Here is an 18,277-nt window from a genome sequence, read left to right as displayed (position 1 = left end):
CCAATGTTGAGGGACAAAACCTGGGGAGCATAGCTGAAGATCATTGGTATTAGTATACCCATCAACCATGATTGTAGTTCTTGGGCAACATGTACACACATATTTTTGTACACTTAAGTAGAATACTATTCCAAGATGGCTGAATATGGTTAGTTTCATTGGATCCCATGTAGAAGAGCTCCCCTCTGCCCCCATCCAGCACAAATGTTATTCCACTTGCTGGCCTACATACTATAGTATTGTCTGTTCGAAATAGTATTTGAATAGTATGAAGTAATTTATTTTGTTTTTGGAAAAATAAGCTGAAATCAAGACAAGGATGTTGGGTGTAACCACAATTTGAATCTGATGCAACATTCTTCTTAAATGCTGCTAGATTTTGCAATGAAGGGGAATCTCTAAAGGGTTGACTCAATAGTTTAATCAGTTGTTTGCTTAGTACTTATTTCTCTAATTGTGTCCATGTGTTTAAATGAAATATATTTGGAAGTTCTGCAAATCATTTTATTATTTTCTTGTCCATTTCTTTAGCTATGTCATCCCCATTTATATCTGTCAATGCAACTATTCTTCAGCTTTAGGTGATTATTCTGTTAAATATTCAAGTACTGGTACCATCAGAACATCCTTGCAGACTTTTTCCTGCATCAAGTCTCAGTTTTCCTTATTTTAATGACTTGTTATATAAAATATTTCAGTCAGCTGTTCCATCAGTAAAATGATTTCCAGATAATCTGGGCATGATAAAATCCAAACTCTGCCTTTAGTTTTCCTGCTCAATGACCAAATCTGGTGGTGTTCCATTTTCAATTTTGAGGAAACTGATGGACTGGTGATTTTAAAGTTTTCCATGTTCTGGAGATAAAGGTATACTGGTGTGTGTGTGTGTGTGTGTGTGTGTGTGTAATCTGTTCTACCTTAATCCATTTCCATACTTGTCATGTTTCACAGCCACAAAGCTGCTGTGCAGATATCTGCCAAATTAAACTTCCTTATTTGAAGTAGTTGCATAGGTAGGTCAGATGGTAGACTTGGGGGATGGGGCACCAGCTACCACAGTAATGTTCCAATCTAAAAAGAGAAACATGTTCCTAAATGTTGTGTGTGCTACTTCCACACACTACTTACGTGTTGCTTGTGGCTTTAATGTACCTGCGGTTAAAAAAAATGTAATTGTAAAAAACTAACTGGGATGCTTTCTATCTGGAACATACATAGTTGTGGTGTGTGTGTGTGTGTGTGTGTGTGTGTGTGTGTGTGTGTGTGTATTCCTGTCAGATTCTTAGTGGTACAGAGTGGTACTGAGTACTGAGTATGGCTGTGCAGTTTTCTGCAACTTGAGATGCTGCATAGCAGCAGCATGCCCTTGAAAGGGCTTGAACTACCGCTGCCCTCAGCTGCTTGAGACCTTACTTTGTCATTCAGCCCTGCATAAGAGGCACAGGTGAGAGATGCTCTAGCCTGGGGGGGGGGGGGAGAGCACAGCTTCCTGCCAAGTCAGCACAACCTGGCCAGCTCAAGGGAGGCAGACTATCCCATTGGTAAATTGCTGCTCCCTTCTGGGTGGACATTCTGCTGGTCCCTCTCAGCCATGCCAAAATGTGTACATGAAGAGCAAGTTCAAGAGAACAAAGTGTCACTTAACTTCTACAAAGATGCTTAAGAGTGGGCTGTAAGAAACTTGATTCTTGAAGAAAGAGATCCAGATGGGCAGAATGCCCACAGAGAGTATTCTAGAAATTAGCCTAGAGGGTCTCTCACAAGAGCTCTGTGCAGTGAGTTTCCAAGTACAGTCGTACTTTGCATCCCAAATGCCCTGGAACTTGGACATTTTGGCTCCTGAGTGCCGCAAACCTGGAAGTGATTGTTCCAGTTTGCCAATGTTCTTTTGGAACCCGAATGTCCGACAGGGCTTCGACAGTTTCCGATTGGCTGCAGGAACTTCCTGCAGCCAATCAGAAGCCGTGATTTGGTTTTCGAATGTTTTGAAAGTTGAACAGACTTCTGGAATGGATTCCATTCGACTTCCAAGGTACAACTGTACAATGTGGAAAGATTACAAGAATACCCATTACAAGAATACCCACTCACCAAGATGGACGCAATCCAGAAGACACAGTGTTCAGGAGAAAACACGGGACAGTTCACTATATGTTTTCATTTAGTTGTGCTAAATGATCATAGTCAGCTCACAGAAGGTGTAGTCTAATTTACCAATGCCCTGCACCTAACAAAGCAAATATTTCCCTTCAAATTTTGGTAGTATTTGAAACCCTCTTAATTTTATCAGCGCTCATGCAGCTGCAGAACAAGAACTAATCAACCTACAGTATATTTAAAAGGAACTCTGTTTGGCTGAGAGAAATCATTTGCCCTCAGTTAACTCGCTTGGTTGTGGGGGTTTCTAATTCAGTGTTTTTCAACCACTGTTCCGCGGCACACTAGTGTGCCGCATGAGATGTTGCCTGGTGTGCCGTGGGAAAAATTGAAAAATTCGGAAGTTTTTTTATTTTTTTTTTAAGTCACATTTTCGCCCACTAGGCAGGCGCCGGACTGTGTCCTGGGTATGGGGGGGTGGGGTTTTTGACCCCACCCTCGGCCAGCAGGGGCGCCGATTGGCGCTCCTCAGGGGGACACCCTCCACTTTTCTGATGTCCGGGCTGTGATTGGTCCAGACTCCAGCCTGGACCTATCACAGTAGGACATCATCTTCCGACTTCCTACCAGCAGACCTAGTTCATGTGTTGGATGATGTTGTGCGCATGGTAAACTTTGTAAAGTCATGACCCGTGAAAAGTCGCATATTTGCAGCTTTGTGTGAGGAGATGGGAGCGAAGCATAAAACCTTGCTGTTTCATACGGAGGTCCGGTGGTTGTCGTGTGGCAAGGTCTTGGTTCGTGTGTATGAGCTGCGGGAGGAACTTCAAGTGTTTCTGACAAATGAGAGGTCAGATTACGCAAAGCTGCTTGCAAGTGATGAGTGGTGTGCAAGGCCGGCATACCTGGCAGATATATTTCATCATCCGAATGAAGTGAACACACGAATGCAAGGCCGAAATGAAAACCTGCTTACAAGTACAGATAAAATAAATGGATTCCGTTCAAAGGTGCAACTCTGGCATCAACACGTGGAAAGTGGCAATCTTGAAATGTTCACACTCACCAAGCAATGGCAAGGTGTTCGCACTGCTGCACTGTGTGAGATAATAGGTAAACATTTAAAAACTCTCGAGGAGAAGTTGTCATTTTATTTCTCTTCAGTCTCCACTGAATGCCTTGACTGGGTTAGGGACCCTTATAGCTCAGCATCAGTTGGTGGAAAGGACATGACTTTACAGGAGCAGGAGGAACTAACTGAACTGAGACAAAATCGTGGTTTCAAGCTAAGATTTGCTGATCTACCTTTGGACAGTTTTTGGTTGGATACTGCCAAGGAGTTCCCCCTTCTGGCAAACAAAGCTATTTTGACATTGCTCCCATTTTCCACTACATATCTGTGTGAGATGAGCTTTTCAAGCATGAATGCTATAAAAACTAAATACAGAGAGAGACTGAGAGCTGTTGACGAAGAGCTACGTGTGTGTCTTTTTTGATTCCAGCCAGAATATCAGCTTTGTGTTCAGCCAAACAGGCCCAGGTTGTGCACTGAATAAAGTATTTTATAATTTTTCATATTTCTGTTTACTTACTATTTCATAATAAAGTAATTATAAAATACTTTCTTTGTGTTTATTTGATTCCTATTCAAGAGAATTACTTTATATATAGTCAATATAGGCACAGAGTTAATTTTTTTAACATTTTCTAATGGTGGTGTGCCTCGTGATTTTTTTCATGAAACAAGTGTGCCTTTGCCCAAAAAAGGTTGAAAAACACTGTTCTAATTAACTGGGTATTTCAATGACAATAAAATGTGTCTACTTAAAAGAAGTTGGCAGTTCTCTGGATAGCCAAGCCCCAAACTGGAAGTATAATTGGCATCCTATAAAAACAATTGAAGTGGATTGAAGTGGATTGTGTGGTATATTTAAACCTCTGATGATCAAAGGTTGGAACAGAGAATGCAAGACACATTGGAATGGAGCCAATCCAGGGGGGGCTGCTAGGGGCGCCTTGGAAGATGGCGGATATTAACATCTATCCAGCCCGCACGAGGTAATTAAAGTCTGATTATGGGGAGTAAATCAGTCTCCCTTCATCTCTCCAGGGGGGAGAGATGCAGTTTTCACCCGCTGTTGCCATAAATCACCCCCGAGTTCGGAAGAAGGAGGGGGTGAGGCACTGGGTGCACAACCCTCAGCGGGCCTCGGAACTCCTCCAAAGCTGCTTCCAGGTGCGAAACTAGTTGCGTTACTTAAAAGGAAAAAATTGGTGAAAGATAACCCACATGAGGCAGGAGGTTCTTATCTGCTAACAATTTTACCACTGAAATGAAGAAGACTGAGATGGAAGATTACATCAACGTACAACAGACATGGTATGTGGAATGGAATGCGACGGAACTGAAAGGGGGGAAATGACTTTTTTTTTTTTTTTTTGCTCTATGTGATTAACTAATAACCCTCCCTCTTAGAAGATCCGTCACAGCAACTAATTGCAAATGGGACTAAATATGAATTTTGGGGGAATAATTTGAACTTAAAGGTTTTACTCTGTGAAGGATTTGGAAAGAAGAAGGGCTCTCTTGTGACGCAGTAAGAATGGAGATTTGATACGAGACCAGTGTTGCAGAGTTTTGGTCTTGGGGAGGGCGAGCCGAAGATTTATTACTTACAAGGAGATTGTGATCTGGAAGGGGCAGCCCTCCTGGAAAAAAGACTAATTTATGATGCAACAGGTCGGGAAAGTTAAAGAGCGAGCTCTTAGATTGTATTTCATCGGAATGACAAAATGGCGATTGCTTGCTCGAGCAGAAATGCCTGGATTATTGGATGAGAGTGATTTACGAGAGAGCAGTACAAAGCCCACACAGAAACACAAATAAGACTGGTTTTTTCCCCAACCCACTTGCGGAGCAACTCGGAGGTGAATGAAAAGGAAAATGAGGAATGACAAGGATTGAGAAGACGGGACTGGAAATATCATTCTTAAGATGAAAGAAGCACAAATATTCGAAGATTGGACTCTTGCCGATCGAGAAGCATGGGTACCCCCCCCACAAAAAAATAATTTGGAAAACAATTGGATTACATGGTATGTATTGTTATAATTTGGATTAATTGATTTGATGTGTTTAATTTGGTAATATGAAACTTAATAAAAATTATTTTAAAAAAAATTTAAAAAGGAATGGAGCCGATCCATCCGGCATTGCGGGGTTTGGGCTAGATGCCCCTGGGGTCCCTTCCAATTCTGATTCTCAGTCTGACAGTTAAGGAATCGGGATGGGCACCAATGCTCAGCTTCATATCCTCAGCTTATACTGAATTCGGCATGGTCCCTCAGGCTGCTGTGTCCCCACCAAGTGGAGAAGGCTCTGCAAAAACAGAAAAGAAGTTACAAGCAGACACTTCAGATGATAATACAAGTGATAATCTACGTGTAATTGAAACAAGAATTTTACCAACAATTAAGTATATTCCCCCCAAAAAATGTTCATTATTTTGAGCCAGAATCGGTCTCCAAAGCAGTTTAGAATTAAACTCTGTGGGCAAGTTTCACATAGCCAGTCCTGTCAACAGAGGCCCTGCCAAAGGACTTTTGCTTCTGTGACAGGGCTCCTTCCTCCTCTCCCCAAAATTAACTGCGGGGGGGGGGGGGTAGTTTGGGAGAATCCCCAGAACAGTGTGTGGGAGGAGAAGGGGGGTTTTCTATCTGGCAAGCCATAATGTTTGCACAGATAGAACAACTGGAAGAGAGTGATGTTGAATTCTACTTTATGACAAGATAAAAACCTAAGTAAACGAGGTTGTAGATACTGGGCAGAGGAAGAAGGCAGGCTCACATGGTAGGAGGGTTCAGGTTGTAGATACTGGGCAGAGGAAGAAGGCAGGCTCACATGGTAGGAGGGTTCAGGTTGTAGATATTGGGCAGAGGAAGAAGGCAGGCTCACATGGTAGGAGGGTTCAGGTTGTAGATATTGGGCAGTTGTAACTGGAAAAGTGTGCTACAAACCATCACCCTTATTCCTTGACTGATGTTGTCTATTTTTTGCACTTTATGAATAATCTGGGTTTTTAAAGTGCTTTTATTCATGCATGCTTTTTTTCTCTTTTGCCTGCAATTGATCTTATCATGCCTCATAATGGGACAGAAAAGTGGGATTAAATGTTTTTCATAAATATTCTAACAAGGGTCACAGCTAACAATCTGGGATGCTAGTTATTCAAAAGTGGAGCATATACAAGCTTTCACAATCCTTTTAAAACAAGGATTACATTTCAGATTATCTAATCATGAACTGTAAGGGAGACGTAGAGATCTAAATAAAGATTATCTATATTTAGTGGAATTTTTATGAACATATACTTTTAAGGATCTTTCAAAAAACTATGGGAATAAAAGTCTGTTATAACATAATAGGGGATGTTAAAACAGTACAGTAACTTCATTGACATCACAAGGTTGCTGCATGTTGGTTCAAATAATAAAAGAGCATGAAAAAATTCCTATTAGTTCCATGAAGCTAGACCGTCCACTATGATTATAAGCCTGCACCTAGTAAATGTGGAGGTTTCAAGAGAATTTACTGTAGCATGGACTAATTGGATGGAGGCCTGTAGCCTATGGCTGAAACCCAGAACTCAGGTAAGCATATTTAACTTCCATTTAATGTAACTAGGGTGCCAGCTTCAACTTAATATTCCACTGACAAATACCTATGGAGGAGTATATGTGAAAAATTATTACATTCAAATTCCTAATCCCTAAGAATCTTGCAGAAAAGATACACAACAGACAATACAGAGGATGGTGATATAACAGCAGAATGCAAAGTTACAGAAAAATATATCACCAAGAACAATAAGGAGTACAGACAAGCAGACAACAGACGTAGTCTTTTTCTTTACAATACCTCATGTATTTGATAGAAGTAACATCAACTTGTAAATCAACACTCAGACAATGTTCCAGTAAACTCAGAGTTTCTTCCCACCATTTTGCAATTAGACTAATAATATTGTCATTTTGTTGTATCTTTATAGATTTGTCCAGTTTTCTAAGCTATTGCTTGTTTACTACTAAGACTTCACTGTGCAGCTAATATATGATATATGTATTTTCACTGAAATGTAACCATTTCAGCTGGAAATAGATGTTGACTATATATCTTGTTTTATCTTATCAGCTTGATTATTGATTAAGCTGAGTCCTTATTGTGGAGCATTTGTCCCAAGTGATATGTTTTTCTGTGACTTTGGAAAGATACACAAGCAACAGACTGAAATCAAAAATCTGTATTGGTTGACATCTGTTGCAATGTTTTTCATGTCTGTTCCTCCACAGATACTCCCCACTTAAAAAAACTGCTGCATAAGAAAAGGCACTACTGTACATGGTGAACTTTTATCTAGTTAGAAAAGTCACAAAAGCTTAACAGAGGAGATGAAAGATAAATAAAGTTACATACTATGAACTTTAATTTTCATTATGAATATGTTACCTCCTTTGGTAGTGGATCCAAAAGATGGCATTCATATTTGCAAAGCAACATAGCTACTAGAATTTGAATCTCCATGATAGCAAACCATCTAAAATGCAAACAGTACAAGTAGATAAAAACTGACTTGATCTCAGGAAACATCATCTAAAATTCTGCTACAATGCTTCATTCTTTATTAATTTTTTTACACCACCCTTCATCCAAAGATCACAGGGCAGTTTACAACATAAAAACACAAAATGCATAACATAACAATAATAAAAAATACCCCTCCCCAATTTTTAAAGAGGCATATAGCAAAGAAACAACTTTCCAAAATATACAGTAGACTTGATTTATCTTAAAGCAGATGTTTTCAGCCACTTGTGTGTAGATAACCATTTGCACAATGCCCCCTTTGGTTGCACAATGTGGGAGGGGGTAGTCTGTGTGGGCTCATTTCATGGGTAAGACAGTTTTGTCAATGATGGGATAGTTTCAAAACCTGAGTAATACAAACATTAGCCCAGTTTGTATTAGGAGTAGTGTGTTTATCTGAGTGCTTGTTTTGTACTAAAAGGTAAAGTGACCCCTGACCATTAGGTCCAGTCGTGACTGACTCTGGGGCTGCGGCGCTCATCTCGCTTTATTGGCCGAGGGAGCCGGTGTACTAGAAGTAAAATTCAGTAAGTTTCTTAGGCCTGCTCTTGGATACATTCTAATTTCAACTTGGGAAAAAATGGTTGCATCTTTTTTGCAATTTAACTTTGCAAGCTTTCCCACCATTTTTAAAAAGATACTGTTACATCATGGAATGTTTGTTGTATTCTAATTCTTAGAAGTGAAAGCCATCAACAACAGAATGTTGACACAGTGCACTGAGAAAATTGGTTTACACCTATACAAATGGATGCAAAAACTATTGTTTCAGCTAATGTTTAACATTGCATCCTGCAACATCAACAGAATGCATTGTGACCAAATATTGAAATAATTATACAGTGGTACCTCGGTTTACAAACTTAATCCATTCTGGAACTCTGTTCTTAAACTGAAGTGCGCTTTCCCTAATGAGGCCTCCCGCCACCGGTACCCTTTCACCGTTCGGATTCCGTTCTTAGACCGAGGTAAAGTTCACAAACCGGGACACTACTTCCAGTTTTGCGGAGTTCGTAAACCGAATAGTTCATAAACAGGACTGTTTTTAAACCGAGGTACAACTGTATGGAGCAACTGAAATTAACTTTACACAGCTTCAGAAGGTGGCAAGGAAACTGTAAATTCAGAGAAACTGCAAGACATTCCTACATGCCACATTATCCAGCATTGCCTTTACCATTCCACTTTGGAAGACCTCCATCAAGGTATCTGCTGTAATAGCTTGTAACAGTAATAAACTTTTCAATCCTTTTTGAAAAAACAAAATCATCTGTGAAGCTTTGTTGTTAAGAGGGAATGAATTTATAGGAGTAGAGTCACTCTCTAAAGAGTTTAAGAAATAAACTCCAGCTGTTTTACTGACCTTCCTGGACACTGGTGTCCTCCTCCTCCAAATGCCACAAAACCTTCCAAGGAAACATTTTTCTCTAAATTTGCTTCTTTCCAACGATCCTGTGTAATGAAAATTCCCTTTCTCAAAATCAACTTTGTGGTAAATAAGCTTAATAACAAACATGACCTTCTATTTGGCTAAGCATGGAGTAAGAAGCTACTTTTGTGAGTTTATTTTAAACATTCATAAATTCTAGATCCGGAAGAGAGAGAGTAGGGAAGCTTAAAGTGCAGCAAGTGCAGCTGCAGATGTTTTAACGCTCAAAAGCTTCTCTTAGAATCCCAAGAATCCTTGTGATAGCAATGTAAACAAGAACTTGGCTCTCATTTGAATAAAAGGTGTACTTTCAATACCCATGGTTGTGGTTATTTTTTAAATAATTCTTCTTTCCCCAATACTTTCCTCAGTACAAACTATTATGGCAGTACGAGCTGTTATGACCTTTAGCCATGCCTAAGGAGAAGCATTCAAGTTCCTCTATGGTAGGCAAGTCCAACCTCAAGTAGGCTGCGATCTACCAACAAGTCTCAAAAACTGGCAGTGATCTACCACCCTCCGAAGTCATTTAAGTTTATTAAATATGAACAAGTACTGTAACTAAACAAGTGAGAAAAGTCAAACTATATTTTTATATTAGTTTGCACAGATCTGAGGAACCAGCTTCTCTCTCTCTCTGTGTTAACTCTTTCCCTCCCTCCCTCCCTCCCTCCCTCCCTTCCTTCCTCCAGGTTCTCCCTCCCTCCCCCTGCCTCCCCCACACACAGCACCCTCACTCTCTCCCTCCACCTCAGTCTTTCTGCTTCTGGAGCTTTTCATTCAATCATGTTATTGCCCCCACCCCTAAGTTAGTACCCCGCAGGAACACCCTGCCCCCACAAACATCCCAGCCCTCCCTCAGGGCACCGCGTCCCCCTCACACCACCACTGGCGCTCTACCCCCCCCCCAGCACAGTGCAGAGCAGGCATGGGGAAGGAAGGCAAGCCTACTTCCATGGCTGGAGGAGGAGGAGGAGCAGCTGAGGCTTCCATGAGACTGACAGTAGCAGCGGCTGCAGCTGCGTCCCAGGCTGCAGAGAAAGGCTTTTCTTTCTCTTTTTTTTTTCCCATATAATTTTTATTATTAAACATAAAACAAGACAAACGACAACAACAACGAAAAATAATATATATATATACAATAGTTTCACATCATTTTCATCACTGCTTTTTCTTTCGTACTTCCCTCAGCTGTCCCGTAAATCATCCGTATTCGTCACTTTCATTACGCATTCCTCAGACTTGTATTGACATTATTTGTCTCTTTTCCTCTTATTCCCTTTAATCAATACTTATTACTTTTTTACAGTGCTTCTTTGAATCCCTTAAGCGTCATCTCTCCTTTACTTAAACATTCCAGATACTCTACATATTTCTCCCAGTCCCCGATGAATTTTTGGTCTCTTAAGTATCTAATCTTTCCTGTCAATTTATCTAACTCTGCGTATTCTAACAATTTTGTTCTCCAATCCTCTATGGTCGGTATTTCCTGCTGTCTCCATCTCTGGGCCAATACCACTCTTGCGGCTGTGATTGCATATCTAAAGAATTTGCAGTCTTCCCTTTTTATTTCCTTTCCTAGTAGTCCTAATAAAAAGACTTCTGGCTCCTTTCTAAACGTATACTTTAAGATCTTCTTTAACTCATTGTATATTTTCTCCCAGAAGTCTTTCACCTTCCCACAGCCCCACCACATGTGATAGAAAGTGCCCTCCTTCTCCTTACACTTCCAGCATCTTTTGCATGTCTTATACATCTTCGCCAATTTCACCGGTGTCATATACCATCTATAGAACATCTTCATCGTATTCTCTTTTAACGTCATACATGCAGTGAATTTTAAGCCCTCCTTCCATAATTTTTCCCATTCCTCAAATTGTATATTGTGGCCCACATCCTTTGCCCAACTAATCATTACCGACTTAACTTCTTCATCTACCAGATTCCAATCCAATAACAGTTTATACATTTTTGATAAATTTTTTGTATCATTGCCTATAACCTCGCTTTGAAATAACGATTCCTTATCCATGAAACCTCGCTCTTTACTGTCTTTCTTAAACACCTCATTCATTTGGAAATAGTGCATCCAGTCATAAACATATTCCTTCACCTGCTCATACGGTTTTATTTTCCACTTTTCTCCTTCTTTATATAACAGTTGGTCATATGTTATCCATTTACTTCCCATATTTAATCTCTTTATACTCTTTGCTTCTAAAGGTGAAAACCAGCGTGGTGTTCTAGGTTCTAATAGATTTTTATATCTATCCCAAACCTCAATTAAGGGACCTCGGAATATGTGGTTCTCAAAGCCCTTATGGACTCTCTTTTTTTCATGCCATAAATAGGCATGCCACCCAAATCTGTTGTTGAATCCCTCCAAATCCAACAGTTCGTTATTCTTCAGTTTGATCCACTCTTTCGTCCAGCAAAGACATGAAGCCTCGTAATACAGTTTCAGATCTGGCAGGGCAAAACCTCCTCTTTCTTTTGAATCTGTTAGCAATTTAAATTTGATTCTCGGTTTTTTGCCCTGCCAGATGTATTTTGAGATCACTCTTCGCCACTCCTTAAAGATCTTACTTCCCTTAATTATGGGGATAGTCTGAAATAGGAACAGTATCTTTGGGAGCACGTTCATTTTGATTGTAGAGATCCTTCCCCAAAATGACAACTTCAATTTTCCCCACACCTCCAAGTCCTTTTTGATTCCCTTCCAAGCTGGTTCATAGTTGTTTTTATATAAATCTATATTTTTGGGAGTTATCCAAATACCCAGATATTTTACCTTTTTGACCACCTCTATTTGGGTTAGTTGTTGCATTGCTTCTATTTGATCTTGATCCATATTTTTTACTATTATTTTTGTTTTTTTCTTGTTGAGTTTAAAGCCTGCCAAATTTCCAAACTGTTCCATTTCCTCCAAAACTGCTTTTGTCATACTTATTGGTTCCTCAATCATTATAACCAAGTCATCTGCGAATGCTTTGGTCTTATACTCGTTCTGGCCGATTGTCACTCCCTTTATAACCTTATTTTGTCTGATCGAATTCAGAAGAACCTCTAATACCGTTATGAAAAGTAACGGCGAAAGAGGGCATCCCTGCCTCGTTCCCTTTTGTATCCTTATTCCTTCTGTAACCACATTATTTATAATCAGTTTAGCTTTCTGATCTGTGTAGATAGCTCTAACTCCATTAAGAAAGTCTTCGCCTATCTCCATGTATTCTAGGTTCCTCAACATAAAGTCCCATATTATATTGTCGAATGCCTTCTCGGCATCGACAAAAATCATTGCGGCTCTTTTATCAATCCTATCAGACAGATATTCCATCATGTTAACTATATATCTTATGTTGTCTTTCATCTGTCTGTTTGGTAAGAAGCCGGCCTGGTCTTTGTGTATAATTTCTGACAGAATCTTTTTCAGCCTCTTTGCAAGAATTGCAGCAAATATCTTGTAGTCTAGATTTAGGAGTGAAATCGGCCTATAGTTTTTGACTTGGGTTAGGTCTGAGTCCTGTTTTGGGATGAATGTAATGTACGCCTCCTTCCATGTTTCCGGGATTTCTCCTTCTTTTAGAATATTGTTCATCACTTCCTTCAATGGTGTTATCAAAATTGGTTCCATTTCTTTGTAGTAACAGGCAGTGAATCCATCCGGCCCTGGAGCTTTCCCCCTTTTTAACTCTTTAATCACCTCTTTTATCTCTGCTATATCAATTGGGGTATTCAGTTGCTCTCTTTTTCCAATCGGGATCTTTTGTACCTTTTTCTCTTTCAAGTATCTCTCTATTTTCCTCGAGTTGTTTCTTTCTGTATTTTTATATAATCTTTTATAATAATCCAAGAATCCCTTTCTAATTTCCTTCGGGTTGGTAACCTCTTCTCCTTCTATTGTGATCTTATTTATTGTATTCTGTTCTTTCCTTTTTTTTAATTGCCATGCGAGCCATTTTCCTGATTTATTCGCAAATTCGAAATTTCTTTGTCTCAACTTCTTTATATTCCACTCTACTTCTCTATTTATTATAATGGCAAACTGTGATTGTAGAATTTTAATCTTTTCTTTTATCTCCAAATTGTTTGGTTTCTTAATTAATTTTTGTTCATTATCCATAATTTGCTTCAAAATTTCTTTTTTTCCCTTTTTCTCTATTTTTGTTTTTAATTGAATTTTGCTGAATGAAGAAGCCTCTCATTACTGCCTTGCTGGCATCCCATACTACTTTATCCTTTGTACCTTTGTTACTATTAGCTATAAAATATTCTGATAATTCCTTTTGCGCTTTTTCCACTATTTTCTGGTCATCTAGGAGATAATCTTTCAATCTCCATCTAAAAGTTCTTTCTTCGAGGCTTCTTAATTCAAGTTCTATCGGATTGTGATCAGAGATTACTTTCGGTTGAATTTCTATCCGTTGGGTTCTTGGTGTCAGTTCACTCGAGATCCAAATCTGGTCAATCCTTGACATTGACTTATTCGGTTCAGAATAGAATGTAAATTGTTTGTCTAATGGATGCTTGAGGCGCCAAATATCTATCAGATTGCAACTCTCAATCATCGAAAAAAAGGATTTTGGTAGTTTTCCTTCTTTACTTATTCCTTCTCTGCATCTATCCATTTCTAATGAGGTCACCCCATTCATGTCACCCATTAAAATGATTTTTTGATCTATGTATTCAGATAGATTTTCTTCTAACACTTTATAGAATTCTGTTTTATTTCCATTCGGTGCGTAGATCCCTACAATAATCAGATTTTCTCCATGCCAATTGATTCGAACCGCAATTATCCTTCCCTCTTCGTCCTTAAAAATTTGTTTCGCTTCAATTTGTTTTCTAATATATAAGACCACTCCTCTTTTTTTCTCCTTGTCTGACGATACATATTCGTTTCCCAGTCTTTTATTGATTAATATTTTTTTGTGTCTTCTTGCTACATGTGTCTCTTGTAAACATATGATGTCTAAATTTTTCCTTTTTAGAAACTGTTCAATACTATTCCTTTTCTTTTTATCGTTCATCCCATTTATGTTCCAATTCCAAATTTTTAACGCCATGATATCTTAATTTAAATAAAGTCTAGCTATTTGCCTATAATTTGTCTGCCTCTTCTTCTTCCTCGTCTTCTTCTTCGTCCGTTTCCTTTCTATTCTCTCCTTCCGCCACCTTTGGTTTTAGTTGTTCTGGTGTTCTTCCCTCTACTCCTTTACTTTCCTCCGGATCAGCTTTGAGTTCTTTATATTTCCTCAAAAATTTCCCAGTTTCTTCTGGGTTTGTCAGTCTGTGCCTCTTACTTCTATACATAAATGAAATTCCTTCTGGGAATTCCCACCTGAACTCAATATTGTTTCTCTTTAATGTCTGGGCCAGCAATTTGTAGGGATCTCTTCGTTTAAGCAGTCTAATTGGTATATCTTTAAAAATGATTATGAAATTCCCGTCTATATTCAGTCTTTTTTCTCTGTTCCTCTGCAGGATCCAATTTCTCATCTCTCTATCCTTGAATGTAATCAGGCAATCCCCTGTGAATCTTTTTGCTTTATTTGTCTTCACTTTCATTCTAAATGCACTTTGGACCGCCTTTGCCATCTCTCCTGTAGGTAGTTCCATCCAATTTGCCAGTTCTGTTATTAATTTGTCTTTAATATTCTCTCCTTGAGTCTCCGGCACAGCTCTGAGTCTCAGATTCACCTCCCTCATCCGGAGTTCATTCATCGCTATCACATCCTTCATCTCTTCCTGCGCTTTGTTTAATTCCATCATTTCTACTTTTAATTTCTCTTCTTCCCGTTTAACCTCTTTCATTTCTAATCTTGTCTTCTTTAATCCCTCCTCTACCGATTGAGTCCTTCTAAACACTTCTTTCATTTGCCCTTTCAATTCATTTACTGTTTCGTCAATTTTTTTATCCATTTTTCCAATTTTATTATCTACTTGTTCTAATTTAGACTCTAGATTCTTTTCGCTCTGCTTGATTTCCGCAAACATTCTTAGAATATCTGCTTTAAAGTCTATCTCTTGTTTAGATCCTTTCCTCTCTACCGGTGTCCCCCCCTCAGCCCCTTTCTTTGTTGGATTTGACATTATGACCCAGTAATTCTCCCCTCACACCAACAACTTCTTGCCTAACCCTCAGCCACACACTCCTCCCAACAAAGTTTGTCAAATTAGCCCAATTCTGTCCTTTCACAGTTATTTCACAGTTATAAACAATTTAACAATTATTTAAATTTAAGTAGTCTTTATAACTTATACAACTTATATATATACCACCAGAGGTTCATATAAAGGTCCACTGTGTTGTCTTCTTGCCTCCACTCAGGCTAATCCTTTTATAATGATGTTCTTTTGGTAAGGTCCTGCCGAACACGAAGAGGGGAGATATGATATTTAAGATAACAGTTTAGTAGCTAGTTCATCAGATTCAGTTGGAGGGGAATGGAGGAAGGGTATTTCAGAGCCCTCTTCCCCTTTGAAGTAAGGTAGTCCTATTATGTATTCAAGAGCAATCGCTTAAATGACTGCTAATCGATGATCAAAGTCTATCAATTAAGTGAAAAATAAAGAACAAATTGTGCTGCCTCTCTTTATCCACTAGAGGTCTTGGTCTGTATAGCGATACTCCAACTGAGGAGAAGAAAAGGCAAGCAACGGAAAGTATCCGTCGCCGTCAGTCTCCGCACCCCAGATTCATAAAAATAAACTCCACAAGTAGTAAAAGAAGAAAAACCCAAAATAGAAGAAAAAAGAAGGAAAGAAAAAAATAAGCAGGACGATTTGCACCAACCAACTGATGTTGCTCAATCTTGCTCAAAGATATTCCGCTGAGGTGTCCGTACGTGACGCATAAAATGTCTGTAATGGCGTCGGAACCTTCTCTTCCGTTTCGCTGCTTTTTGTTACTGAGTACAAATAGAGAAGCGTCCCTCTTATCACTAACACCCTCCGATTCACCCAGAACTTCAGTTAGAGACAGTTAAACTTCTGTTCCCCCCTTTGCTGTAACAGTATCTTTGAAATAAGTTACTTTTTAACAGAGTTCAGACAAGGGGGAAAAACGGTATCCGCTGGGGCAACTCACTTTCACTTTTCCCAGCTCTGCAAGAAGTGCTGCGTCGGAGTTGATTTCAGCTGTCAGCTGAGCTCCGCAACTTCTCCTTTTTGCTCCGGGACTTCCTTGTTTTATAACTTCAAATTTCAGCTTATTCGGTACCGGATTTCTTTAGTTTGAGAGCGTAGCGCTTCCTCGGCAAGCTCGGGGCTTCGCTATTCTGGAGGCAGATAATGGCTTCCCTCGACCCGCGAGTCCGCTCCGCCGTTCTCTTCACTCCTTTCGAAGCTACCTAACGGCCGGGCTGACCGCTCCTGGTTCGCTGGGATCCTGACCCTCTGGACACCCACCAGTGGTATTTTGGGGGGCCACCGCGCCCTGTAGCACCCCTTTTTCCTCCAAAATAGCCCGGGATTTCCCTCACGGAAAAATCCCCGCTTGCGACGAGATCGCGCTGCACCGGAAGTCCCCGAAAGGCTTTTCTTTCTCAGCCTGCGACTGATGAAAATTGGTCAGCGATTCCCAAGTCAATCGTGATCAGCGTGTTGGAAATGCCTGCTCCATGAGAACTATGTCCACACACAAAGTCAGTGCCTTGTAGTGATTCATGTTGGACTACAACCTGGAAGACCAGTGTTCAAATTCCCAGTCAACCATGAAGCTCCCTGGCTCCCTTGGGTCAGTCACGGTGTGGTGGATGACCCTTGCTCCAAAAAACATGGTCAAAATTAAAGGGTTCAGGAGTTCAGACCAGATCAACTTCATAAAATCATCCACAGACTTTACTAAAACAAAACCCTATGAAAGAGAGAAACTCCAAATAGCTCAAAAGGTAAGAAAACAACAAACACTAACTTATCCAGCTAATTAACATAAACACACTTAAATCTCAGTAGGCTGAGCAACAGAACAAGATGCTGTCAGAAGCCCAACCTCTGCTTTGCTGGCTGCCAAGAGCTCCCACCAACCCAGGTTTTATGGGGGCTTAGACCATGGGCGTTCACCTCTTCCACCCAATTACCTTGTGACACCGGTCTTGAAGCCTTAACGGGAAACAGCTGTATCTAAGCTCATTATCTCTGAGGTTCTAACTCATTTCCATATAATTTTTAAAGAATCATTTTTTAATTAGTTTTCCAATATACCCCCAATAATAGCCAAATTATAATAATAACAATTAAATCCCAAATTATACAATTATCAAAGTGCCAATCAACTTCCAATTAATACATTTTAGTTAAAGTGGCTCCCCGCATGGTGGTTTGGGTGCATTTCCAATCCTATATCACTGCGTCCCATAAACTTAATTGTCAATTACATTTCAGTTATAATAATAATCCCTTTGTCAACAGCTACATAATTAATGGTTTCCATTTTTGATGTTGTAATATATAAATTTATAAAGCTTCAAGTGAGGAACTCAAACTATTATCTTTCTTCTGCCCTGCGTGTGAAAACTGTTCTATCCATGGTTATTTCTTCTGTCCATATATGGTGTTGTCTCTTTCACTTCTCAGATGTTGTTTTCTCCCATCATGGCTTTGGGCAGAACTGAATCTCCAAGTTTGCCAGAAGTCTTATCTCTCCGTCCCTTGCTTCGATGTCTCGGAACAGGCAGCAGTCTGCTAGAAACCATTCTGTCTCACTAGTAAAACATGTCACAGATCTTTGCCATTTCCCCCTCAGCCTCGGAAAAGGTGAGCAGTTTTCGAATGTGCTGAAGATTTAATACTCCTTTCCAGCTCCCAGAATCTCTGCAGTGTTCTTATCACAGTTCCTAAACTCTTTTCCTTCCAGCAAGAGATTTATGGCTCAATTAAACTTCATCTTAGATTACATTCCGTCAGTAGCACACACAAAGGGTTGCCAGATCATAAAGATATAAATGCTTCCTTCTCTCCAACCGACTCTCATGCCAAAGAAAATCTTAATTCAAACCTTTGATCCCTGTAGTTAGTATATTCAGCAGTATGTTGTTGCAACCCTTTTCCATCACATGCTGGTACAGTGGTACCTTGGGTTACATATGCTTCAGGTTACAGACGCT

The 18,277-nt window shown here is 39.7% G+C and overlaps 1 protein-coding gene across 6 annotated transcripts in view; it reads right to left on the bottom strand.

Moving 5' to 3' along the window:
* CYP39A1 (cytochrome P450 family 39 subfamily A member 1) overlaps window positions 1-18,277 on the bottom strand; it is a 78,752-nt gene that overhangs the window by 21,633 nt on the left and 38,842 nt on the right. The window contains exons 10-12 of one of the 6 annotated variants that reach the window (XM_081855608.1): window positions 9,105-9,193; window positions 7,604-7,691; window positions 5,182-5,476 (exon numbers count right to left, since the gene is read on the bottom strand). The exons of 2 other annotated variants lie outside the window; for them this stretch is intronic. In XM_081855608.1, coding sequence (XP_081711734.1) covers window positions 5,405-5,476; window positions 7,604-7,691; window positions 9,105-9,193 — 249 coding nt within the window. In that variant the 3' untranslated portion in view covers window positions 5,182-5,404. Of the gene's footprint in view, window positions 1-5,181; window positions 5,477-7,603; window positions 7,692-9,104; window positions 9,194-18,277 lie in introns of those variants that run through there. 3 more of the 6 variants (XM_081855610.1, XR_014154880.1, XM_081855611.1) reach the window with 3 other exon arrangements.

The sequence above is a fragment of the Podarcis erhardii genome (genome assembly GCF_964252035.2).
Source record: "Podarcis erhardii genome assembly, chromosome: 3".
In the NCBI taxonomy this organism is placed as follows: Eukaryota; Metazoa; Chordata; class Lepidosauria; order Squamata; family Lacertidae; genus Podarcis; species Podarcis erhardii.
This window is presented reverse-complemented; position numbering and strand designations above follow the sequence as displayed.